This window comes from Schistocerca serialis, chromosome 1, assembly GCF_023864345.2.
Source record: "Schistocerca serialis cubense isolate TAMUIC-IGC-003099 chromosome 1, iqSchSeri2.2, whole genome shotgun sequence".
Lineage (NCBI taxonomy): Eukaryota > Metazoa > Arthropoda > Insecta > Orthoptera > Acrididae > Schistocerca > Schistocerca serialis.
In genome coordinates, this window is record NC_064638.1 from 665,254,102 (window position 1) to 665,280,434 (window position 26,333).

The window sequence follows — 26,333 nt, forward strand, 5'->3', positions numbered from 1 at the left end:
AAACGGTTAAAAAGAAGGTTTATCTTTTTGGACGTCTGTACCGAATGAATGAGAACAGGCTAACGAAACAAATATTCCTGTATTTCTTGAAGAAGAAATCGACACTATGATGGATTACGGAAATAAGGAAAGAAATAGAAAGGAACAACATCAAAGAATCGGGAATAAGAGACAGACATATTTTTAAGAATTAAATTTTGAATTTAGAAGGCTTTCGATGCAGAAGAAACGAGAAATGGGGAACAACCTGGACCTAGGAAAGGACATGAGGAGAAAATGGAGGTGAACTGGAAAATAGAAAGCAACAATCAAAAAAGAAGAACTGAATTTGTTACGTGTACGTAGTTGATCAATATGAAAAAATAAAGAAAAAAAAATAAAAATCTTTTACGGTGTTCGGATAACAGTGAACACCTGAAAATTCTGAAAAAAATGCAAACAGAGGGGTCGAAACATCGATCGAGTAGAAAAAATTGAAGAAGGACATGATGTGGCTCTAGAAACCTGGAAGATTTTGCATTTATCCGATTTGTAGTTTAATTAATACAATGAAACATTTCATTTGTTGTGTGCAATATTTTCCCATGAATACAGACTGTTTAAGTAATATTTTACAATAATGTTTCACTTCCATTAAAACGACTTACAAAATACCCCATTCCAAGGTGAGGGTATTTTGTTAATGAATTAAATGTGTGTGAAATCTTATGGGACTTAACTGCTAAGGTCATTAGTCCCTAACCTTACACACTACTTAACCTAAATTATCCTAAGGGCAAACACACACACCCACGCCCGAGGGAGGACTCGAACCTCGTGTACATACAGAGTGTCAGGCGTGTTCCATCTGGTCTGTGTGGGATTTTCTCGCTGACGTCATCGGACATCAGTGGTATTACAGAAAAGCACCATCCCCAGTCTGCAAGTATTTTACGAAGTGCCGGTAGTATATCGATGAATAACAATCCTATATTTGCGTGCACAGATTAAAAACGTAAGGAGCGACAACAAAAAATGTTTAAATCTGTGTGAAATCTTATGGGACTGTATTGCTAAGGTCATCAATCCCTAACATTACAGACTACTTAACCTAAATTATGCTAAGGACAAAAACACACAGACCCATGTCCGAGGGAGGATTCGAACCTCCGCCGGGACCAGCCGCCCAGTCCATGACTGTAGAGCCTGAGACCGCTCGGCTAATCCCGCGCGGCGAGGGGCAACAAAATTGCGACATCATATGAGGAGAAAACATAAAAACCCACAATTTATTCATAGTTTACGATAAAAACAGAAAGACTGTGTCTACGTAATATGCCGTTATCTGTTTGTAGCCCTTAAAATGTACATGTTGACAAGAGGAATAGTTCTTCAACCTCAACCATTGATTATTCGTGCCCAAACAGTAGTATGATGCTCGCTTAAGACATGATCTTTGAGCTGAATTCCAAACAATTTGAATCAGAGGTCTTTCTTTTTTTCAAAAAAAAAAAAATGTATTCAACGAATTACCATTTTCCGATAAAAGCAGCGAACTCTGGACTGATTAAGTTTTCTTTTGTTTGGCTATGTTATTTAATATTTTCGTTCTATGTATCTTGAAACTGAAAGAGACAGGATTTTTCAGTCTTTGTTCCATTTCTACGTCCATTACAGGAAATAATAGGAATAAACCCCGAAGATCGGATATTTCATTACCTGATTTTTTGAACGGTTTTAACAATCAAGTTAAACTGGCGTTGAAGAAAGACCAATATCGGTTATTTCAGTTGTTTCAGCGGTAATAACCATCCCTAGCAGTGTCACTTCGGTACTGTACGGGTCTGTAACACAGGCGGGACGAGGTAGCGGCGCGGTGCGCCCCCGGCCGCCGCCTGGACCTATGGCACGGCGGGCGCGCTGGTCCGGCCGGTGCGTGGCGCGCATGCGCGGCCGGCTCGGGCGGGCTCGTCGCGCCGTCCCGGGCGGCAGTGTGGGTCCGGCGGCGATGGCGAGCTGCTGGTGCGCCGCGGCCGCGCTGTGCGCGCTGCTCCCGCTGCCGCTGGCCGGCGCGTCGCACGGCGACGGCGACGCCGGCGACAACGCCACCGCGTGCCAGCCGGGCCTGCTGCTGCCCGTCTGGATGCCGCAGGACAACCTCAGCGCCGGCGACCGCGTCGCCCGCGGCCTCGTCTACTTCTTCGCCCTGCTCTACCTCTTCATCGGCGTCTCCATCATCAGCGACCGCTTCATGGCGGCCATCGAGGTCATCACGTCGCAGGAGAAGGAGATCACGGTGCGCAAAAAGTCCGGCGAGACGCAGATCCTGGTGGTGCGCGTGTGGAACGAGACCGTCGCCAACCTGACGCTGATGGCCCTCGGCTCCTCCGCGCCCGAGATCCTCCTCTCCATCATCGAGATCTACGCCAAGAACTTCAACGCGGGAGACCTCGGCCCCGGTACCATCGTGGGCAGCGCCGCCTACAACCTGTTCGTCATCATCGCCATCTGCGTCTGCGTCATCCCCGACGGCGAGGTGCGCAAGATCAAGCACCTGCGCGTCTTCTTCGTCACCGCCACGTGGTCGGTGTTCGCGTACATCTGGCTCTACGTCATCCTGTCGGTGTCGTCGTACGGCGTCGTGGACGTCTGGGAGGGCCTGCTCACTTTCATGTTCTTCCCCGCGACGGTGATCACGGCGTACATCGCCGACCGCCGGCTGCTCATCTACAAGTACCTGCACAAGGGCTACCGCATGAACCGGCGCGGCGTCATCGTCGAGTCGGAGGCGGGCGACGTCGAGATGAGCAAGGTGAACCACGTGGACGGCGCGCTGCGCTCGCTCGAGGAGGCGGCCGCCAGCGAGGAGGTGCGCGAGTTCGAGCAGTCGCGCCGCGAGTACATCCAGACGCTGCGCGACCTGCGCAAGCGATACCCCGCCATGGACCTCGACCAGCTCGAGCTGATGGCCCAGGAGGAGGTGTGTAGCCGCCGCCGCCGCGCAGCGCCTGCCTAACACACCGGCTAAGAACTGGCCGCCAAGCGGCTCACACTATCCCCTCGTTCTAACACACTGGAATCGCAAGCGAAAAAACCGAACATCCTTTGACCGCAATGTCAGTGAGTCACAACCCGTAAAAAATTCCTGCGTGTAATAAATCGGAGGGGATACGGAGTGGAACGACCACACAACCCCAACAGACTTCGGTTCGTAAGTAGGACACTAGGAAAACGCAATCAATGTACAAAGGACATTGCTTACACCACTCTCGTGTGAACCATCCTAGAATACCACTGAAGAGTAAGGAATCCTAGCCATGCAAGACAAGGGATATTAAACGTACAAAAAGAAAGGCACCAAGAATGTTTATAGGTTTATTCGACTAGGGGAGAGAGTTATGGAGATGTTGGAAAATCTGGACAGATAGCCATTTTAAGATGGGCGCAAACTATCCAGCGTATGCTTGTAAAGTTTCAAGAAGCAACATTAACTGAAATGAAACTTCCTGGCTGATTAAAACTTTGTGCCGGACCGAGACTCGAACTCGGGACCTTTGCCTTTGGCGGGCAAGTGCTCTACCAACTGAGCTACCCAAGCACGACTCACGCCCAGTCCTCACAGGTTCACTTCTGCCAGTACCTCGTCTCCTACTTCGAAACTTTACAGAAGCTCTCCTGCAAAGGTCCCGAGTTCGAGTCTCGGTCGGGCACACAGTTTTAATCTGCCAGGAAGTTTCATATCAACGCACACTCCGCTGCAGAGTGGAAATCTCATTTTGGATTAACCGAAACTTCTCATAATTAAAGGTCGGAAGGTACCATCTGTACTTCCTTTTATGAAAATTTTAATAGCCAAGGTAGCATTCGATATTATTTATTCCTGATGACTGGTTTCAACCGCTAAGACGGTCGCCTCATGATCTTCAAAAAACTTCTTGTCACACGCCCTGTTCCATTGTGACTCGATCATCCACGTCATGTTGTCAGTACAGTGGATAGTGTGTAGCACATTATGAACAGGTTTGATGGATACAAAAACTGGTTCCTTACAACCAAAAATAATATGCTTAAAAAGCACCTTGTGTCACTAGCGATGTCCACACACAAAACGTTCCACTGATGCTTGTTACATGTTGAACTGCGTAACTGTGCACATTTGTCAACTGTTGCGCGTTTCAGCATCTAACAAGCGTCAGTGAAATTTTACGTGTGTGACATCCCTAACTTTTTTTGTGACAAACCTGTTTTTACTTTTGACGTACCTGTCTGGAATGTGCTACCTACTATCAGCTAGTGTCAGCTTGGCATGTGTTATATATTCACAATGGAACAGGACGTATACCAACAAGTTTTCTCAAGATCAGAAAATGACGATCTTAACTAATGATACGTTCTTGGCTATTAAAATTATCTTCAGACGAGCATTAAGTTACGACTATAAGAAAATACTGCAACGCTCTACCTATCACTCCTGTATGGGCCGTGAAGGGAATAGCAGCGGGCACGTTTCTTACATGATTGGAACGAAGGAGGTACGGAAAATTAGGGCTTAGCGTCTCATCGGCATCGAGGTCATTAGAGACGGACTTCATTAGAGACGGAGCACAAGTTCGGATTATGACGGTGTGGGGGAGGAAATCGGTCGTGCCCTTTCAAAGGAGCCATTCCGACTTTGGCATGGAGAGTTTTAAGGGAATCACGGAAAACTTAAATCTGGATTGTCGGAAGCCGATCTGAACTGTCGTCCTCCCGAATGCGAGTCCAGCGTGCTATCCACTCCGCCGTCTCGTTCAGTTCGTGTGCTTCGAACGGGAGAAATTCTAATAACTGTTAGAATCAGAAGCAACCTCTACCCTAAATCTGATTGTATGGTTTAGAGTATAGATGTAGGTTCTAGATCAGTACTCTACAAGAAACTCTACGGATTGTAGCCGAGAGTTCGCATACTACCACCACCACCACTACCTCCACCACTATCTCCCCTTTCTGTTTCCATTCGCTTACTTTCTGTAGACAGTGCTGCACACTTTCGCTGTACATAAAGAGCGGCCACACTGAACAACCAGATGTTGTTGAAATGTACATTTATTAGCAGGCAATCGATTTCGATCAAACGACCATTCAATGATGTACATGTTATGCATGAAATGTATAACAAACATTATATGATGAACCGTTCGATAGAAAATACTCGAGGATTAATGCTGAATCAAGTTAAATGAAGGCTGCTTGGCATCAAATACGTAATGTTTCATAGCTGTAGCATATAAATGAAACAGTTAAAAACTAAGATACACATAAGGACTTTTCAAATCACTGAATACATGTGTATACACATTATAGATATACACGTAACACGAGTACCTGTCACGCATACATCTTACATCAGTCACCAAGTGCGAAAACCGACAGTCCATTGCAGTGTTCGGGAAACTGTCTGGCCAAAAGAAATCAATGAGCTGATGTTTGTTTTAATTGGGACTACTGCGACAGTACATGTGAGTTAGCATAGCCAGAGACTTGTAAGCAATACGGCAGTACTGCTGATGGCTACAAACATCAGCTGATTCAGTTGCTTGTTTATGAAGCAACTGCGGCCAGTCTGTATGCTGAACACTTCCGTGGACTGCTTCTTATAATCTTTGGTGACAGATGAAAAATTGTACTAGTTGTGTGTATATGTGACAGATACTCGTGTTAAATCTTGTCAATCTGGAACATGCTTACACATTTTTACTACGCTTTTTAATATCTTCAAGCATATTTCATTTTTAATTATTTTACTTAGATGCTGCAGCTAAAGGCAATTACGTTTATGACGCCAAAGAACCTTTCCTCAGCTTGATGTCATATTAAATCGACAGCATGTGATGTACAATGGTTCATCATCGCTATTTTGCGATTTAATGTTTCTTGTACATTTGATGTACGTGTAGGTGACTTGAAGGGGGTAGTTTGACCGAAATTGCTAGCATGTGATTACATATGTATTACAATAGCTTCTGGTTGTTTCACGACGCGAATCATAACTGTACGCGCTTCTACGTATAAATCCCAATGTCTCCCGTTTTCGTGCCAAGGTTATCGCTCTAACTGTACGCGAATGTGAAATTATGCACTTTTATAAACGTAAAAATATTGTGGACTTTGGCTAAAAGATTAGTGAGTCACAGATGTTTCATGAAGACCATAGGTAACACTGTGTGGTTATATGAAATGGAATGATCACAATGGCTCAGTCGCAGGTGGATTTCTAATTGTTAGTAGGTGACTAGCACTCTGAGGTCGGTCGACAAACATGGTAGCTAAAAATCTGTACACACCCTGCTGGAATGCTACACACGTGGATAGAATTCAAATCACATCGGACTAAGAGAGGTCGCAGCACATATACTGAGCAGACTAGGCCGGATGATCAATGGATCGTTTACCACGCGATAGACTGTAGTAATAATACTCAAAAAGCCCAATTAACACACATCAGAAGAATAACGCCTTATATATTGTGTAAATTTGTCTTGTGTAAAATTGTCTGCCGTTTGCTCGGCAGACAATTTACCGTGGAATAAAAAACAAAGAATTGCATTTGGAAGCACAGAAGCAATCTTTCTTCCCAATCGCCATTCTTAAAATTGGACGGGAGAAAGCGCTAACATACTTTCGCCGCGAATGTAAATGCAGATTCCTTTTGTTGTATGTGCTAGGAAACGTGTTCGTTCAATCGATACGAAAAGACAACTCTTGAAAATGTGGGAATAATGTTTGTACATCTTGCCGGTAATGTTTTCCATTGCAGTTATACTCATATTATCAGGCGAGTGGACGCAGTGGTTAATTCAAAGGACGTAAGTCGCGGAGGAGTGAAATTCGCATTCCCCGTCCAAGTCTGCTATTTTTTGCTTTATGAGATACATATATTTTGCTTGTAATTGTGTTGTTTATTCTGACAGTTGAAAGAAAAATATATGTTGTGTAATAAATAAAGTAGCAGCTGAAAGCCGAATTTTGTAGGCGGAGAAAAACCGAAGACGTCAGTTTAGACTTTCCGTGGTTTCTACAAACCGCTTCACACGTATACCGGAATGGCTACGGTTTATTATTTCCCACGCATTACTTTAGTTATTTTTGTTGTTCAAAAATGTTCAAATGTGTGTGAAATCTTATGGGACTTAATTACTAAGGTTATCAGTCCCTAAGCTTACACACTACTTAACCTAAATTATCATAAGGACAAACATACACACCCATGCCCGAGGGAGGACTCGAACCTCCGCCGGGACCGGCCGTACAGTCCATGACTGAAGCGCCCCAGACCGCTCGGCTAATACCGCGCGGCATTTTTTTTTTTTTTTTTTTGTCATATAACTATATCAGAGGCGTAGTGTCTTTCTTAATCTATTCATTAATTATAATGGCTTTAGGGATGGTAAGGACGAAATTCAGCTATGAAAACTCATATTAACCACTATGGCTTTCGTCTGGAGTGATTAAGGGAATCACAAAAAACCTAAAAATGAACGTCCGGAAGGGAAGTTGAACTGTAGTCCCTCGAAATTAAGTGCCACCCTTATCCACAGTACTGCCTCCCTCGGTACATTCCCCGTTTTGTCCAGTGGTTTAATTCTGACGTCCTCCTTGTCGACGTGGCACGAAACTATATTCTCCTTTCCAACCGTTTCAAGAACATTTCAACGGCGGTTTGGGAACCATTAAGGAAACTCGTGACGAACTGTGCCGCTTTTCTGTAATTCTTCTCCACCTCTCGTACTTATTTGGCTTGTGAAAGGTCTAACAATGTAGAAAATATTTATTAGTCTAGCCGTGAATTTTGCAAGGCACTTCTTTACAGACAATTCATATTTATTTAGGATCCTTCCAGCCAAATTCAATTTATTATTTGCCTTTCACAGTAGGTTTATGAGATCGTCCCATAGCAAATCGTTCGGGGCTGATATTTCTAGGATTTGACGTTCGAATCTGTATCCAGTGACATTTCACTGATCATGTGATCAAATGACATTCGATCTTTTCGTTTGTTTACCCAAGCTACCTTGAATTTATTTGTATTGGGGTTCATCTGAGAATCTATGAAGCAAACGCATCATACTATCACTAGTAATTTTCGTAATGATTTTCTAACATCTTGACTTGTCATGTATACAAATGTTGTCAGCGACAGAGATTTATACATATTATATACGAACTGATAATTCCCTAAATATCTACCTTCACCAATTGGGAAGAGAGAATAAATGAGCACAAGTAGTAACGTCAACAGCCACTACTGCACTGCCTACTCATGACGTGTATACACACAAAAACATGCCATCATTGGTGGTTTTTACTGCACCTCTTTCAGCTCACATGTGGACGCGTTGCCTGGGAGAATATTTCACAGGTATCCTCACTTTTTACTCGTTTCATTGTCCGTACTTTTTATTTGTAGCAGTGCACATTTTCCACGTAATTCACACATTTAAAACCATACAACGTTCACAGCGCTGTGTCGTTTATTTGCTATTCTTTTTCCTCTAAAAAAATGCAGACGTCAACAAAACACTAAGCAGCAGAAAACTGATGCAGTATTTAAACGCGTGAATCATGTGGGAAATGTATAGTGTTGGAAATAAAATAAAAAGGAAGTAATTAGCGAGAATACCGATGAAGGAAAGTAGTATTCCTGGGAAATCAGCACGCAGTTCACACACATTCACATGTAAACTTAAATATACGAGGATCCGCCACTCTTACCGATGCTTAACTTAATAGCACGATATGAACGTGGTGCCATAACAAATTTTTCATTATTTGTGCTCAGAATGTCAGCGTTAATAAGATATTTATAAAGCCACTACGGGTAAAATGGCCACAAAAATTGAGAAAGCTTTTTAGTTAAAGACGCGTTAGAAAGGTGACAGGTTCCGGCAGCACGAAAACTTTTTTTCCGATTACCAAAGAAAATTGCAAGGAACCTGGATCAATCACGCAATGTATTACTCGAAGAGCTTATCTTTAGTTGCATAACGTACGTGACGTCGAAAGAATTTTTCATTAGCACAACAAAAATGAGAAATAAGTTCACCGAAGTTTCTTATCTATACATATAAAACAGAATGAGCGGACGGATTGGTTCATCTTCGCCCAGCACTAACCGCTAAGAATAGAAACTTGAAATTTGGAGAGACGCCGTTTAAGAAGTGATTTTTCGAAATTCAAAAATGGTTCAAATGGCTCTGAGCACTATGGGACTTAACATTTATGGTCATCAGTCCCCTAGAACTTAGAACTACTTAAACCTAAATAACCTAAGGACAGCACACAACACCCAGCCATCACGAGGCAGAGAAAATCCCTGACCCCGCCGGGAATCGAATCCGGGAACCCGGGCGTGGGAAGCGAGAACGCTACCGCACGACCACGAGATGCGAGCTTTCGAAATTCCACCCACAATGGGGTGAAATAGAGGATGAAAGGTTTTTTGAAAATATATCGCTATTAAGGCATGGAGAGCTGCATCAAACCAGTCTCAGGACTGAAGACCACAACAACAACAAGGCCATCTTGAAACTAGACCTACGAAAATTGGTATTTGGTTTCTCGATTAGGAACAAAGAAATCCGTGTTTCAGTATTTTTGGGAATTTAGCCCTTATGAGGGTGAAATAGAGGATGAAAGCTTTTTCGCGAATAAATCATTATTAAAGAGCTGCAAATGTATTTTTAAAAAGTATACCAGTGAAAACTGATATGTGACTTCATGGTTGGAAATCAAAATTATGGATTTCAGTGCTTTTGGAAGGTGAAATGTTTTATGAAAATATTTCACTGCGAAAGCATTTCTAAAGCTAAATCTATGAAAATTGGTAATTGGCTTCTCGGTCAGAAATAAAAAAATTTCTTTCACTGGTTTTGGAAATTCAGCTCCTAAGGGCTGAAATAAGGTGAAACTGATTCACTGAAGCATCAAATTGCTAAGGATTTGAAATTTGGAGCAGGTTTAGATATTATACTGTAGGCATCATCTAAGAAGGGACGAAAATTTTTAAGAAAGTATTTCGTGATATTAACAAAATTAAAAGCGGAATCTATGATGACTGGTATTTCACTTCTAGGTTAGATGTAAAGAAATATGTGTTAGGGGATAAAAGTTTCTATGGAAATATCGCCACAAGAACGCAAAAGGCGTGCTTAACAAAAACCTTGGACTCCAGTGCAGGAATCGCTTTCTGGTCAGAAGTACATTTGGTTCAGCCCATGCTTCTATGGCCTTAATTAGCGCACAAAGTTTAGAAGGTGTTGCAAACAATTGGAAACATAAAAAGTCGACGAAAAAGAGTGACTGTGCATACCATACAATCTACGCGAGCGAAGCAGCAGGCGCTAAGCTGGTACTTTATAGAAATTATGCTCACCCTTAAAGTCACATTAAATGTAACATTGTAACATACGATGCGACCTTCAAATGGTTCAAATGGCTCTGAGCACTATGGGACTCAACTGCTGAGGTCATTAGTCTGCTAGAACTTAGAACTAGTTAAACCTAACTAACCTAAGGACATCACAAACATCCATGCCCGAGGCAGGATTCGAACCTGCGACCGTAGCAGTCGTGCGGTTCCGGACTGAGCGCCTGAACCGATAGACCACCGCGGCCGGCAGATGCTTTAGTACTGTAGGCACAACTGGAGTGAGAGAATGCTTAGTCCAGGATAAATAACATCACGTACACGCCCGGAAAATCATAGATGCGTGGCCATTTTAATGTTGATTGGGTGATTAACATATTAGAAAGAGATTTCATGCAACCGCACGGTATTTTTCACTGATAAAAAGATCACTTCGTGTCTACATCACATTTTTACATTGGTGATTTCTCAGTACTCTAGAGTATGTAGTTGCGTATCTTAGAAATTTAGGTTACATTTGCTATCACCGGTGGTTTGAAACCTTTTCTGCGGAAAGGGCCTAACTCACAATTAAGAGAAATCAAAGGAACTGTAATTTGCATATTACTGTTTCCTATATTGTCATCCCAAAATAAACAGTTTAAGTGACAATTGTTTCTGCAACTGTTTCACTGTGCACGTTTCGCTTGTGATTACTAGATGAGAAGAATAATAACTTTCATATACCACCAGTTTGTAAAAAAATTACTGGAATAAATAGGAAGCTAGAGTGGAATTTAGTAGGCTTGTGCCAGAGTTTAATGATATTACCATTGGATTGTCAAGAGTACAACGAGCCGTACTATCCATTTAGAAAAAGTCTTCAACTCAACTTCGGGCCTGTAACTCATAAATTCAAGCGAGAAATAAAGGCAGTGGTACCTTGGTAAAAAGTCAAGTGAAACGAATCGCTGTAACTCCTAATCTCGATAAGGATGTAGTTTCCCCTACTCTCTCATTTTTCTACTTACTTCATTCCAAATTTTTCAAACGAGAAGAAAGAAAGATTTGTTCAGTGTGTTAAATACAGAACTTTGAGACTATGCGACAAGTCTTAGATTCGTGCACCTCGAAACAGAACTAATTTGATTTTTCACACTGAGTAGTAAATCGTATTTCCTAGATTTTAAATATATTGATAACACCCCTAAACGAGAACGTTAGAGCAATTGAAACGTTCCGAAATCTGCCGCTAAACTTCAGCCGATGCTTAACAGGCAGAACAGTCTTCGAAGTATTAGCTCTTTCTTACAACTTTCAACAACACACTGATCCGAAGCATACAGAGGAAATTGTTCGCCTGTGCTTGCTGTACCGTACTAGTCTTGTTCCCACGTTTCCAATATAGGTTGCAGATCTTAAATCCACGTGAGCATCTTTGAAGTACGCTTGATAGAATGGTCAGAAAATATGAAGTACAAAGTAAGACTGCTCTGAAACAGTGTCTACATCATGAATGGCGAAATGTTTCTTCAGAGACTCCCAAAACAGGTTCAGTTCATCCCAAAGAGGTTAACAGAAGTGATACAAAGAAGAGTAATGCCCAAAAAGTGCTAACGTAATCATTACATTTATTTAAGTTGTAATTTTATTTGTAGGTACGATTACTTCTTATCACTGTGTGACGCCGGGCGGTACAGAATATCTAATTGCTTTTTGCAGGAGGCTAATTAGATAATCGTTTGTATGTACATATTAGGAAGGAAACCCTATACAGTTAGTTCACCAAATAACATGCCTGGTTGTAGTCTCTAGTTCTAATAAATACAGTTATTCTACATGAACAACGAATACTTTTTTCTGTGACTAGATGTGTCGTACAATGATATAAATTTGCAGGTACATTCTGTGGTCTATGTGAACATTGCCTAAAAAAATGTGTTAGGAGCAGAGTTACTAGTACGTGAACAACGAAAATATGGTAAGCGACAAACGAATCTCCTTTTATTAATTTCTGATGTGTGTCAGCGAGCAAAAATTTCGTTAAGGTTTGAAATGAAGTGCACTCATTCTCAAATACTAGATGGGTAGTCTGAATAGTCCGCGTGCCAGAGTTACCGCGTGCCTCATGACGTAGATACAGCATCTAACTGTAATACATGACTTAATGTGTTAAACTTTCAACGTAAGATTATACCTCTTCATGTGTAGCTTATGACAGAATTTAAAATTTTGAAATTCGATAAAAAACTATACGAAATACTGAAAATCAAATTTTTCTTGCCCCTGAGGACTTTTAGGAAGGCAACTCGCAATTGTAATCGTGCCCTGGCTTAGACTTTTAGTGATATATGAGGTGTGACAATAAAGTAATGAGACTGATTTTCTTTGCAAGATGTGGTAACCCTGCAGGCTTGCTTAGGCACAATATATTTGACCTTGGTCTACAAGCTGCTTCTAGTCAAAGCGGCACATCGATGCAACTGCTCAGTCTTGAGTTGAGTTGTAATAAGTTAAGACGTGTTTGTGTCTCTCGTCACGGAAATGGACCGCAGATTATTGCGCAATGGTACTCCATTTCTTTTTGCGTTAAATTGAGGAAAACGCGACGACAGCTTAAGGTAAGCTTCAGAAGGCTTTTGGAGGGTAGGTTATGTCAAGAGCTCAAGTTTTTCGTTGGCATAAAATGTTTAGTGAAGGCAGAACGAATGGACGACCATCAACCTCACGGACGGATGTCAACTTGGCCACGGTGCGTGAACTCATACGATCTGATAGAGATTATCCGTGAAAATGATTGCAGAAGAAGTGAACATCAATCGAGAAACGGTTCATCTAATAATAACTGAAGATCTTGGTATGAAAAAGATTTGTGCAAAAATGGTCCCCAAAAATCTCCCATACTGCTCTGTCAGTATAGCAATTTTCAACCTCAAAACAAATTTCAGTACTACCACAGCCACCTTATTCACCAGATATCACTCTGTGCGACTTTTTTCTATTTCCAAGAGTCAAAACGGCGGTCAAGGGACACCATTTTCAAACAACACAAGATGTCCAAAAAGCTGTGTCTTGGAGGATATAACAGAAGATGAATTCCAGAAATGTTACCATCAGTGGCAGAAGCGCTGTAAAAAGTGTGTGCAATTAGAAGGGAACTACTTTGGAGGAGACAACACTAAACTTGACTACAACGGTAAGCAACATTTTTTTTTCACATCAGTCTCATTACTTGTTCGTCACACCTCGTGATTATGAAGACCCTCAGTTGCTTTAATAGTGAGCAGGAAAAAGTTAGCAAGGCAAAAGAATGTGTATTGAAAAACGGACGAGAAGACTGCACAGTAGGGGGACGTTAACAGGAGGTCGGTGCGATGTGAAAGCCCGGGTGATTTGCGGGTGACGTGAGCTACGGCGTTTCGTGCCAGTTGGCTGCTACCGGCTCACTGCACCCCTCCCCCCCCCCCCCCCCCCCACACACACACACACATACACACACTGGAGAGGCACGTCCGCTCTCCACCGCTGCTCTTACTGCTCTACTCTGCTCTACTGTACTGCAGCCTGGCGCACTTCCTTCCACTGCCGTGTCCACAGACTTTTTTCTCACGATTTATTCGTCGCCTTTCCCCCAAGTACTGAAATGATCACAAGGATACTTACAAGGGAACCTCGCCATCGCACCCCCTTCAGATTTAGTTATAAGTTGGCACAGTGGATAGGCCTTGAAAAACTGAACACAGATCAATCGAGAAAACAGGAAGAAGTTGTGCGGAACTATGAAAAAAAATAAGCAAAATATACAAAGTGAGTAGTCCATGCGCAAGATAGGCAACATCAAGAATAACGTGAGCTCAGGAGCGCCGTGGTCCCGTGGTTAGCGTGAGCAGATGTGGAACGAGAGGTCCTTGGTTCAAGTCTTCACTCGAGTGAAAAGTTTACTTTCTTTATTTTCGCAAAGTTATGATCTGTCCGTTCATTCACTGTAATAAGTTTAGTGTCTGTGTTTTGCGACCGCACTGTAAAACCGTGCGATTAGTAGACGAAAGGACGTGCCTCTCCAATGGGAACCGAAAACTTTGATCGCAAGGTCATAGGTCAACCGATTCCTCCACAGGAAAACATGTCTGATATATTCTATACGACACTGGTAACGGCATGTGCGTCACATGACAGGAATATGTTGTCGATCCACCTAACTTGTACACTTGGCGAATGGGTAAAAAGATTCTTCTACCTTGCCCGATTTAGGTTTTCTTGTGGATGTGATAATAACTCCCAAAAAAGTGATGAAAACATAAGACTTTTTCATATAAACTGCATATCTTGCGCATGGACTACTCAGTTTGTATACTTTGCTTATTTTTTTCATAGTTCCACACAACTTCTTCCTGTTTTCTCGATTGATCTGTGTTCAGTGTTTCAAGGCCTATCCACTGCGCCAACTTATAACTAAGTCTGAGGGGGAGGCGATTGGGAGGTTATCTTGTTAGGATACACTATTTCGTCTGTCACTGAAGGGGACCCGGTGGTAGTACAGAAGCACAACAACTACTCGCAGGTTCGTTGTACGAACTATTTGTAATCCATAACTACTAGCGGTTGTAGGAAGATTTTATTTATCACTTCCAAAACTGTTTCTATGGACGCAGTTCCCCCCAGACTCTCCACCACAGACTTCTAGTAAAAAACGTACGGATGAAATCACATCAAGTGTACCGTATTAATTCGCAATTTGGTTATCAGTCTCTTGAACACAACTGCTACAGAGAGCAGTCTCACAGTTACAGAATCACGAGTGTGGACTGTCACTGGCTAGCCTAGTGTATACTAGATGGGCGAGCTACTTAACCTCTCTGCCCGTTTTTATTTCCTTATCGAGGTTACTGTAACCCTTGCATTAGGTTTGGCTTGGTTCTGGACTTTGTAAGCTTTTTGGATTACTTTCTACACGAGCTTTCCGAGCACACTTACGAGCCATATGAGACGAGATCTTCCATTATTTTTTTAAATTTTCAGTTTAACACCGATTTTCACGTATATTATTATCTCATTTTGTGTCTTAGTAACGCACTGAAAGCTCTTCAGAATGATAGCCGAAACAGTGTCATAGCTAACGGCGTTTCTACGCAACACTAATGTACACTGAAGCGCCAAAGAAAGTGGTATATGCATGAGTGTTCAAATACAGAGATATGTAAACGGGCAGAATACGGCGCTGCGGTCGGCAAAGCCTATATAAGACAACAAGTGTCTGGCAAGTTCTTACATCGGCTACTGATGCTAGAATGCCAGGTTATCAAGATTTAAATTAGTTTCAACGTGGTATTATAGTCGGCGCACGAGTGATGGAGCACAGCATCTCCGACGTAGCGATAAACTGCGGGTGTTCCCGTACGACCATTTCACGAGTGTACCATGGATATCAGAAATCCGGTAAAACATCAACTCTCCGACAACGCTGCGGCCGGAAAAAGAACCTGCAAGACCAGGACCAACGACAATTGAACAGAATCGTTAAACGTGACAGAAGTACAACTCTTCCGCTAATTACTGCAAATTTCAATGCTGGGCCATCAACAAGTGTCAGCGTGCGAACCATCCAACGAACATCATCGATATCGACTTTGGGAGTCGAAGATCTTTTAGTGCACCCTTGATTACTGCACGACATAAAGCTTTACGCCTTGTCTCGGCCGTTCAACACCGACATTGGACTGTTGATGACTGGAAACATGTTGCCTGGTCGAACGAGCTTCGTTTAGAGTTGTATCGAGCGGATGGACGTGTACGGGTATGGAGACAACCTCATAAATCCATGGACCCTTCAGGGGCTGTTTAAGCTGGTGGAGGCTCTGTAATGGTGTGGGGCATGTGCAGCTGGAGTGATATGGGAGTTCTGATACATCTAGATACGACTCTGAGGTGACACGTACGTAAGCATCCTGTCATGTCCATTGCGCATTCCGACAATTCCAGCAGTACAGGGCAATAATTGTTACAGAGTAGCTCCATCAGCACTCTTCTGTGTTTAAACACTTCTGATGGCCAAAAGACTCCCCAGATATGAACATTATTCAGCATATCTGGGATCCTTGCAACGTGCTGTTCAGAAGACATCTCCACCCCCTCGTACTCTTACGGATTTATGGACAGTGATGCAGGATTCATATGTCAATTTCCTCCAGCACAACTTCAGAAGTTAGTCGAGTCCATGTCACGTCGTATTGCGGCACTTCTGTGCGCTCGCGGGAGCCCTACACGAATGTTAGGCAGTTGTACCAGTTTCTTTGGGTCTTCAGTGTATAATTTTACACAAATCTCACTCTAACAGGAAGTCGCACATATAGACATGGTCTGTCCGTTGTGGGCTCATCTAATGTCTACGAATTATTAGACTCGTAGTTATTATCAATTCAAATTAACAGTATCTTGTCACACAAGGAAGTTGGATCGGCGGACCAATAGACGTTTCACGTCGGAATCGAGCTGCAACAGCGAGACTTGGTGTTAGTCCTCCTATACGTATTTACCCTTCAATGTGATACATTTTTCCCAACAATGGGTGAGCTGGCAACGCTCTTGTCTGTGGTTCCGCATTTTTGCAGTTTAGGAAACGTTCCATCTTCAGAATACGTGCTATGCAACGGTTTCCTCAACAAGGAAAGAGAAAGAAGTCATTCCATACCGCCTGAAGGAGTGAGGGAAAATTGCATCACCTATACAGGGTGTCACAGGAGGAAAGGTCATGGGCTCTAAAATGCATACATCGAGAGCTATCAGCATTTCTTCATCTTCAGAACAAATCTCTTCTACTGTAAGCTCTTTGCTTTCCATATTTTGGAAAGAGGTAATATGTGCTGTGACCAGACTAAATTACCTTCGGCCGGCCGTAACCACGAGTCCGGTTGTTTAATTGCTCTGGAAGATGATGCGCATGATATATTAGTTCACTTCATTACATAATTGGTAAAAGATTTACTTGACTTTGACATAGCTTTTTGCCACAGGATCGCTCGATAATTTACAACTATAATTGAGTATGAAAACATCATATGATGCTCAGATTAACAAATTGTTGTCTCGAAGTATAAAATGCAATATATACGCAAGTTCATTTCATCAGATACGTTACATGTCACTGTTTTAAACGACGATGTTGACTGTTGTAGTTGGAGTCTCAAACAGGGCTGAGCTCTTTCATACTCGACACTACTTTGACCTCAATATGAGAGCGCTACTTTGCTGAGAGGGATGCGTGGTCTTCTTTAGTGCCTCCCATTGGTTGTTGCGGGCTTCAGTTTGTCCTCGCTGAAGTCTGTGGTATCGGTTCGTGTTGCCGACTTTGATGTGGCACCGCGATCATTGGACGGTACTACAGCAGGGACCAAAACATTAAAAAATACCAGTAAACGTGGGCTCTAAATTCATTATCTTAAGAGATGTGAGCACTTTTTGAGTAGAAGAGATTTGTTTTACATTACGGAAGATGAACAAGTGCTCTTGATCTTAAGATCTGCGCTTTAGAACCCATATTTACTGGACATTAGTTTCTCGTTTTACTACCTGCTACCACCTCTCAAAATATGGAAAGTAAAGAATTTGCAGAAGAGATTTGTTTCACATTATAGAAGATGTGTAAGTGCTCAGAGCTCTTAAGATATGAAGTTCAGTGCCCATGTTCATTAGACATTTTTGTTTCGAATGGTCGTTACTAGTGTATCCGTGAATATTGAGCATTTCTGCTGAGACACCCTGTAAGAACAGCAGGTATGGCTGCACCCCTTGGAGAATGAGCCGAGCTGCAGTTGCGGAGCTTCGTCTTGACCACCTCCCTTTTTTTAACATCGACAAGATATTCCTCTAGCATGCTCCTGCGACAATTTCCCAGTTACGAGTGTAATCTGTTAGGACCACAGCACCACAATCGCAAGAATCACTCAGCATCACCTTGCCTCATGATCGGTCTTAGCCTTTTTCGACCATGGTGATTTCACAGCTCGCCTTCGGCCCTTTGTCTGGAGGTCATATGCGATACACCCATCACTCCTCTACGGTGATTAAGTTGCCAAATAGATCACCAGCATTGGCTTGATACTTTTCGCTGCTAACGAGATTACGCGGTTTCTTGAGTGGGTGTGTATTAGCGATCGTGGAACCCAACGTGCGGCGACACTGTCATGGACTGTGCGGCTGGTCCCGGCGGAGGTTAGGGACTGATGTGATTCCTGGTTATGAACATAGAGTTACGTTGACGCTATGGGCCGGCCGGGGTGGCCGAGCGGTTCTAGGCGCTACAGTCTGGAACCGCGCGACCGCTACGGTCGCAGGTTCGAATCCTGCTTCGGGCATGAATGTGTGTGATGTCCTTAGGTTAGTTAGGTTTAAGTACTTCTAAGTTCTAGGGAACTGATGACCTCAGAAGTCAAGTCCCATAGTTCTCAGAGCCATTTGAACCATTTTTGACGCTATGGTTGTTGCCACCTGCGCGAAGAGTTGCTCCTCGAGTTGAGGTGTCCTGGTGCATCTAGGCCTCCCACAGTCGCGAGCAGTAGACTTAAACGACCCATTCTCCCTAAGGTGAGGATCAGTTGCTTCAAACATCCTGTTGTCAAACATCCTGCTGTCTGGGCACCGTCGCTGTGGAAATTTCTCCCGATCCAAAGAATATCAGTGTAAGCAATGAAGTGAGGTATCCCGTCCATTTAACCCATTTTCTTCCTCTATGTGTGGGGAACGTTTCTTCATAGTTTGATCATATCTTATTGTTACACACCGTATTCAGTACGTGCTTTATATAAATTTACGGTTTTTAGGATTCAAGTAAGTATTTTATATTTGGCCAAATATGTTGAAGTATGTAAGTATTGCAACTTTAGCAAACAATGGCTCGAATTAATCAAAATTGGAACGACGGGCTGAAGGGTGTTCCAGCATTAAAAGATTAATATCTCAGGGAGATTGTGCACATGTAGGCCAAGCATGGCAGTCACGTGTTTGGCCGGCAAAGTTATTTCTGCGCGAATCTCATTGAGTAAAGTGGTAGCCGCTGTGATCTACAGAACTGAAAGGGAGCTGTATCAGAACGAGATTAAGAGTTCAAACGCTGCAGAATAATCTTCACCGCGAAGTGGGTTTGTCATACTCCGCTTATCACCACACTCGGGGCTTGCTGCAAGGGCAGGAAGTCCCCATACTTTCTCGAAACAGTGCAGCTAATTTCATGTCAAGACGATTGAATATTCCGGAGGGAGACAATTTACAACCCTGAAAAGAACAGTATGCGTACTGTGTGCAACGCGCAGTGATTAACTGCCATATGAAATTTACGACTGGTAACGACAATGGTCCCCTGCAGTAAAAGACGATGCCCACTGAATTCATTTACTAATCTTTAAACTCTAAAACGCTCCTATGTCCCTGTCATTCACAGTGATGCAATCGGAGCGTGCTCTTTAACATTTTTCCACACAAGCGACTTATCGTTCGGTGGCCGCCCTCGCCCCTTTGCCCTCTTATACTTTAACTAATCATTAATTGTTATACGGATTGTATACAAATCACGCACTTTGGCACTCCTGACGGCCCTCGTACGCTAGCACCCACAGTGGCACGTATTCTCATACGTCCTGTATAGAAGTCTCTCAGCTTGCCGACCAAAGCGGCGCCTTCTGTCTTAAACCGGCCCTACAGGTAGTTCACAATGAAAATAAAATTATTCTTCGTATTGGTTTAGTGTGGATCTACTTATAAATGTACGAGGTGCCTTAGAGAAGTAACGCAACGCTTTTTTTCTGAAAGCGGGTTGGTTTTGTTGAGGATTCCAATATACCATATTATTCGCCACTCATTTGGCTACAAAACTCTATTTGTCAACATAATGTCAGTTCAATGCGACGGCCTTACGCCACCTTACTGGAAGGGCCCGCATGCGCAGGTGGTGCCACTCCGCTGGTCGACGTCGCAGACAACGTCTTGCTGCGTCAACAACGTCTCCATCATCTACGTGCTGCAGAGTGCATCCTTCATTGGGCCAAACAGAAGGAAGTCGAAAGGTGTGAGATCCGGGATGTAGAGGGAATGAGGAAGTCCTATGAAATATTGTGAGCTCCTATAAGGTACGCAGACTTCTGTGAGACCTTGCGTTCTCATGGAGAAGGAAGAGTTTGTTTCTATTTTTATAGCGACGAACACGCTGAAGTCGTTCCTTCAGTTTAATGAGGGTAGCACGGCATCAGTGACAGATAATGCCAGATGCCGCGCCCAACCATTCACCGTGATATCACTGCCAAGACTTTCTGCAAGTGCCTATGTATATATGTGATACTCTGGTTTTCCGCCAAAAGAAACTCTGCGTCGAAAGGAACTCCGTTACAGAATACATTTTGAAGGTTACGTATGGCGCCGCCACATACCGAAATTTCATGAACCTATTGGGGATGCAGCGGGAATATTCCACTATATCCCACAAAAAATTCTGCATTCTTTCAACCGAAATTGCCAGAGGAAAAATGTGTTGCATTAATTGTTGAACACCCCTCGCAGTAAAGCCATCTATGAGTTATTCCGCATACCGTTGTCCGTGCTAATAAAGGGTATTCCCACGAACTGTGTAAGCTGACATCTGGTGCCAGAAATTTACTTCCATGTAACGCAAAAAGTTCTCCATTTCACTAAGTAAGCTTTATTAGAGGGTGGTCGAAAACAGTCTGAAAAGCTTATAAGGGTACTACAGGATAGGTTGTGCTGTGAAATAAATGTTAAGAAAGATATTCAATCGTGCGCTGTTTCCGAGTTAATTAGCATTGTAGTTAGCTTATCAGGTTCAAACGGCCCGTCAGATAGAATAAATGTCAGCTGTCTCCTATTATTACTACCGTGCCATGTGCAATTTTTATATCACTCTCTTGTTCGGTTTTAACAAACCAAACGAAGAAGCTATCCCCACATGTTAACTCAGCAGACTTTAATTTCTAACTTGAAAACCTTTAGTTACTCCGCATGCTTGCTGCGGTAGTCTCCGCAAAAAATGACGCCCCACGTGCCAGAAAAGATGCGTAGCAACTAGATTGTAAGGCTTACTGGCTAGCCCATACGAAGCCAAAAAGTACAAGTGTCAAAGACACTGTGCTCTTGCAAGGCGTGTGAGGGAACACTCGACAAACAAGGCTTCTCCTCAGTGACGAACGTATTACGGCTATAGTACGAAGTAACCGCCATCTTGGTCTCATAGCCAAAGCGCACACCGTGTTCTCTCTCTCTCTCTCTCTCTCTGCCTGCGAGCGTTCAGCTTGGGTCGCATCGGACTCGGCTATCGGCGCAGGACAGGCTGCAGCGCGAGACGTCAGTAAACACCACATTAGCAACTCAATACACCAGTGACGACGTTCACATCTCATTTGTAGGCCTTCCTTGTTTCTAGAAAATGAATTCCAACGATATAGAGCGCTGCCGCCGTCCGTCTGCACTAGTCCAGGGTCGGGCCGACATACTGGACAGAGAAGAGAGAGAGAAGAGAGAATGAGTATGAAACGCACACGCACACACGCGCCCGCACACACACACACACACACACACACACACACACACACACACAGACACAGAGGCGTCACTGGTGTATTGAGTTGTAATGTGGTGTTTACTGAGGACTCGCGCTGCAGCCTGTCCTGCGGCGATAGCCGAGTCAGGACGTGTTTAAGACTCACGCGACCCAAGCCGCTGCCTGGGGCTGCAAGCTGAGAGGGGTGCCCAAGTGCCAGATTTGTGTACAGTGCGTATCACAATTAGTAACTAAGGCTGAGACAGGTGAAAGTGTGCCAGGGAAAGGGAGGGAGGGGAACCAGTGAGGAGTCAGTTGAGTGGAAAAGTGTCCTAGAATAGGCCCTAAGCGGCGTACGTCTAACACGATGCCTTGGCTACCCAGCTTACCTGATTGTGCCCTTGAACTAGACAGCGAACTTACTCCAAATGTAATGTCGCAGGACACAGTACGTGATGTCGGTTGTTACGTTTTGCATGGCTACTTAACAGCAGGCTTTACATCAGGGAGGTTCCATGGTCCAGGCACTGGCTCTTCTCCGGACAACTACTCCCACTCTACTTCAGCAGGGCTTTGGCCCTCTACGTACGGAGGGAACGTGCGAGATTTGTTCCAAGCTTACCTTTCCTACACGTTCGACTGACGTAGGGCCTATCGAAGTCGTTTTAGATGTGGCTGGTCACCAGAGCAATAATTCAGAAATCTTCACTGATGGTTTGTACATTCGGTCACAAACCACGTGCGGGGAATTTCCTCAAATACACACTGGTCCTCCTTTTATTGCACGCTGTTGCAGGCTATACGTGTCGCATGTGGGAGCTCCATGTCATACTGAATATTCATAGTCTGATGTCACAGTTCTGTAATGCAATTTGTTTCTTCAGATGCAGGTAATCAAGTGAAACATAGTTCATTTCAGTCACATACGTCCTTCTTGGTGGCGCACTTCTCAGAACTGTTAGGGTCTACAAGATAAATGTCAAAAACCAAAACAAATGAGAAATATTATGTGCGTAATCCTTTTTAAAATGAATTGCAGTGAGTTTAATTCACTTTCATACATATGTGCGGAACACATGTTCGCAAATAAGCGCAAAAGTCGATTTGTGAAACAAATATGAGAGTTTTGAAATCAGTACTATCTATGGCTGATTTTGTATTACAGCTCATTATTAATTTCTGCCTGCTTAAAAAAAATTAGTCAATTTTGGAATGAATAATCCTAGACTGTTTAACACATATTTCAGTATACATCTATGATGCCGAATTGAATGAATCATGAAAATGAAGTCGTCGTTCTAATCGCCAAAGTAGATGTATATTGAAATACGCGTAAACCTTCCGCGTTGAAAATATCGGAAGGAAAGACTACAGAGGTATTACATATTCACCGCAGCAAGCATACCACTCTCGATAACATGAGATTTCCGAGGTGCCGAAAGAAACGAATTGCGAGATTGTCACACGTTTTTACGAAGTTACTCTTTACTTTGACGGCGGGACGGGGTATACCTTACCTTACAGTAGTAAAGGAGTTTTGCTATTTGTGGAGCAAAATAACTGATGATGGTCGAAGTAAAGAGGATATAAAACGTAAACTGGCAATGGAAAGGAAAGCGTTTCCGAAGAAGAGAAATTTGTTAACATCGAGTGTAGATTTAAGTGTCAGGAAGTCGTTTCTGAAAGTATTTGTATGGAGTGTGGCCATGTATGGAAGTGAAACATGGACGATAAATAGTTTGGACAAGAAGAGAATAGAAGCTTTCGAAATGTGGTGCTACAGAAGTATGCTGATGATTAGATGGGTAGATCACATAAGTAATGAGGAGGTATCGAATAGGATTGGGGAGAAGAGGAGTTCGTGGCACAACTTGACTAAAGGAAGGGATCGGTTGGTAGGACATGTTCTGAGGCATCAAGGGATCACCAATTTAGTATTGGAGGGCAGCGTGGAGGCTAAAAATCGTAGAGGGAGACCAAGAGATGAATACACTAAGCATATTCAGGAGGATGTAGGTTGCAGTAGGTACTGGAAGATGAAGAAGGTAGCACAGGACAGAGTAGCATGGAGAGCTCCATCAAACCAGTCTCAGGACTGAAGACCATAACAACAGTCAAAGTGGTATTTCCAAAAATATAAAAGCCATGTAAAAATATCTGCGGATTATGAAACTGAAATGAACCGTTACAGCATATACAGATACCTGTATGCGGTGTAACTGTTCAATTGCACCTCATGATACGTACATATTTTTGACAGGGTTTTGCAACGATAGTTGGATTCTCGTTGTACTAATTAACAGAATCTGCTGACCTACACTTATTCCAGCATGCTGGAAGTTCGGTGTTAAGTTGTTTAGTTGTTGATGTTTCCTACTGAGACACCACGAAACACGTGTGTCGTTGTCGCAGGTGTTCTTCTGTCTGTACGAGGGATCTTCCGACCTTTTCTGCTAGGCTGTCTTTTTGTAGCGGCTGGCGGTCTCTAAGCCGCTGTTACGCAAAACCAGCGCGGATTAACTCGCCCCAGCTTATGGCGTAACAGCTTGGGTTTACTTCTGGAAACGGCCGTCTCCGTTTGTGTCTGTCGGCATGCAGGGCAGCGCGCTTACATAAACTTTATTCCTGATTACAGACAGAAAAAAAGTTCGCCGGAACCTAGACGTAGACGGTGGGTCGCGGAGCTTTTTAATTTGCGCTCTGCTAATTAGTCAGAGCAGCGCGACGCGCCGCCGCACCATTTTCCCTCCACTGCGGAAAGCGGATGAAAGCTGGCAGCGGAGGAAGGCGACACGGCGCGGGGGCGTCGTGATTTCTCCGGTCGCCATTCATCTCACCCCTGGGGGCGGCTGCACGGTAATCGCCCGGTACTAAGTTATGCTAATTGCTGTAAGGGCAGAAGCAGCCGCTTTCGTTTTCATTTAATTTCAAGCAGCAAGCCGAAAGAAAATTGGAATGAAAGCTTTCTTGCCTCCCAGATTGCAAATCCGAAGCTTTAGTGCAATTTTAAAGAGATGTGCATTTCAGTTTTAAGTCTTAGTTGCGTTCACCAAAGGAATCGTATGCTCCAGTTTTGATCTAAATTTGTTCTATATGATATTTTATATTTTTATTACACCGTCACGTATCTTAATCCCAATTGAGACTGTCCTTCGAAGATTCTCATATTTATTAATAAAGTTGCAAATACGATAATACAGTGTTCATTGTGTTACACTGTTATATGCTACTGTTCCCAGAACTAAAGCGGAATTGTAGCTTAGGATCCAACTGAAGCTAGTTTAGCTATGAAGACGGTAATGTAATCAGCCGTCCACATATTTTATGAAGGATTCGTCATGTTACACGTTCCCAGCAGTTTACCGTGGAAATAATTTTCTCTCAGTCTGGTTCCACAGTTGTTAAGAACTTTCTTAAAATGATTCCATTCAGTCTGAAACTGTCAGTGTTTGGTTTAATTTCAGTATTACAGTACAACTTCGTCATTAGAACATTTTCAAAAACCTAATATATTTTGCATCGTCTGATTATCAAAATACGCGACATCAAATGTTGCCATGTTGATTTCCTATACGTCTCGTGTATAAAACATGTCTATAGTGCTGTAATTCTCAGTGAAAATGTCACATACGTAATTAAAACTGATCAACTAGGACCATTAGTATGATAGCACGTCACGAGATAAAAATAGCATTGATCATACACCACGCTGTCAGAACGTTTAGATAGTTACGATATTGCAGTGTCTGTGTTATTTCGAATTACGATGCAATTTTCCCTTGGGCATGCATGCATGAAGTTTGGTTATGGCCGTGAATCGTGCTCGGATAGCTTAATGGTGAGGCGAGCGCTGGCGATTACGAGAAATTCGGATTCGAATCCCGGTCAGGCACAAATTTTTACTCTCGTCGTTATATTACACTACTGACGGTTATTGATATTCGGTACTGAGATTGGAGGAGAAGAAGATTAGTGTTTAACGTCCCGTCCACAACGAGGCCATTAGAGACGGGGCACAAGCATGGATTAGGTTAGGATAGGGAAGGAAATCGGCCGTGCCTTATGGAAGGAACCAGTCTGGCATTTGCCCGAAGCGATTTAGGGAAATCACGGAAAACCTGAATCAGAATAGCCGGACGCAGGTTTGAACCGTCGTCTTCCCGAATGCGAGTCCAGTGTGCCCTACTGCGAGTACATTTCACGTTTGCATAGTTGTTTCATCAATGTTGTTTGGGTACGTGCCGCGAGATTTAGCACAGGAGGTGAAACGGTGTTCTCTGTTTCTGCAGAGGCAGATTTTGAAATAGTCTTACAGGCGTTGTGATGTACAATTTTTGTGAGTTTCTCTAAATTTCTTCAGGTGAACGGTGGGATGATTCCTTAAATAAGGTCACATAATATTCTTTTCTTAACTTTTGTCCAATCTGAGCT

General features: G+C 43.2%; 1 protein-coding gene and 1 non-coding gene across 2 annotated transcripts in view; one reads left to right on the plus strand and one right to left on the minus strand.

Annotated features, from left to right (window-relative positions):
- LOC126422037 (sodium/calcium exchanger 3-like) overlaps positions 1–26,333 on the plus strand; it is a 373,893-nt gene that overhangs the window by 144,772 nt on the left and 202,788 nt on the right. The window contains exon 2 of the mRNA XM_050087241.1: positions 1,798–2,959. Coding sequence (XP_049943198.1) covers positions 1,798–2,959 — 1,162 coding nt within the window. The remainder of the gene's footprint in view (positions 1–1,797; positions 2,960–26,333) is intronic.
- Trnaw-cca (transfer RNA tryptophan (anticodon CCA)) lies at positions 3,504–3,578 on the minus strand. Its single transcript has one exon. It is a non-coding gene; the product is annotated as a tRNA-Trp (tRNA).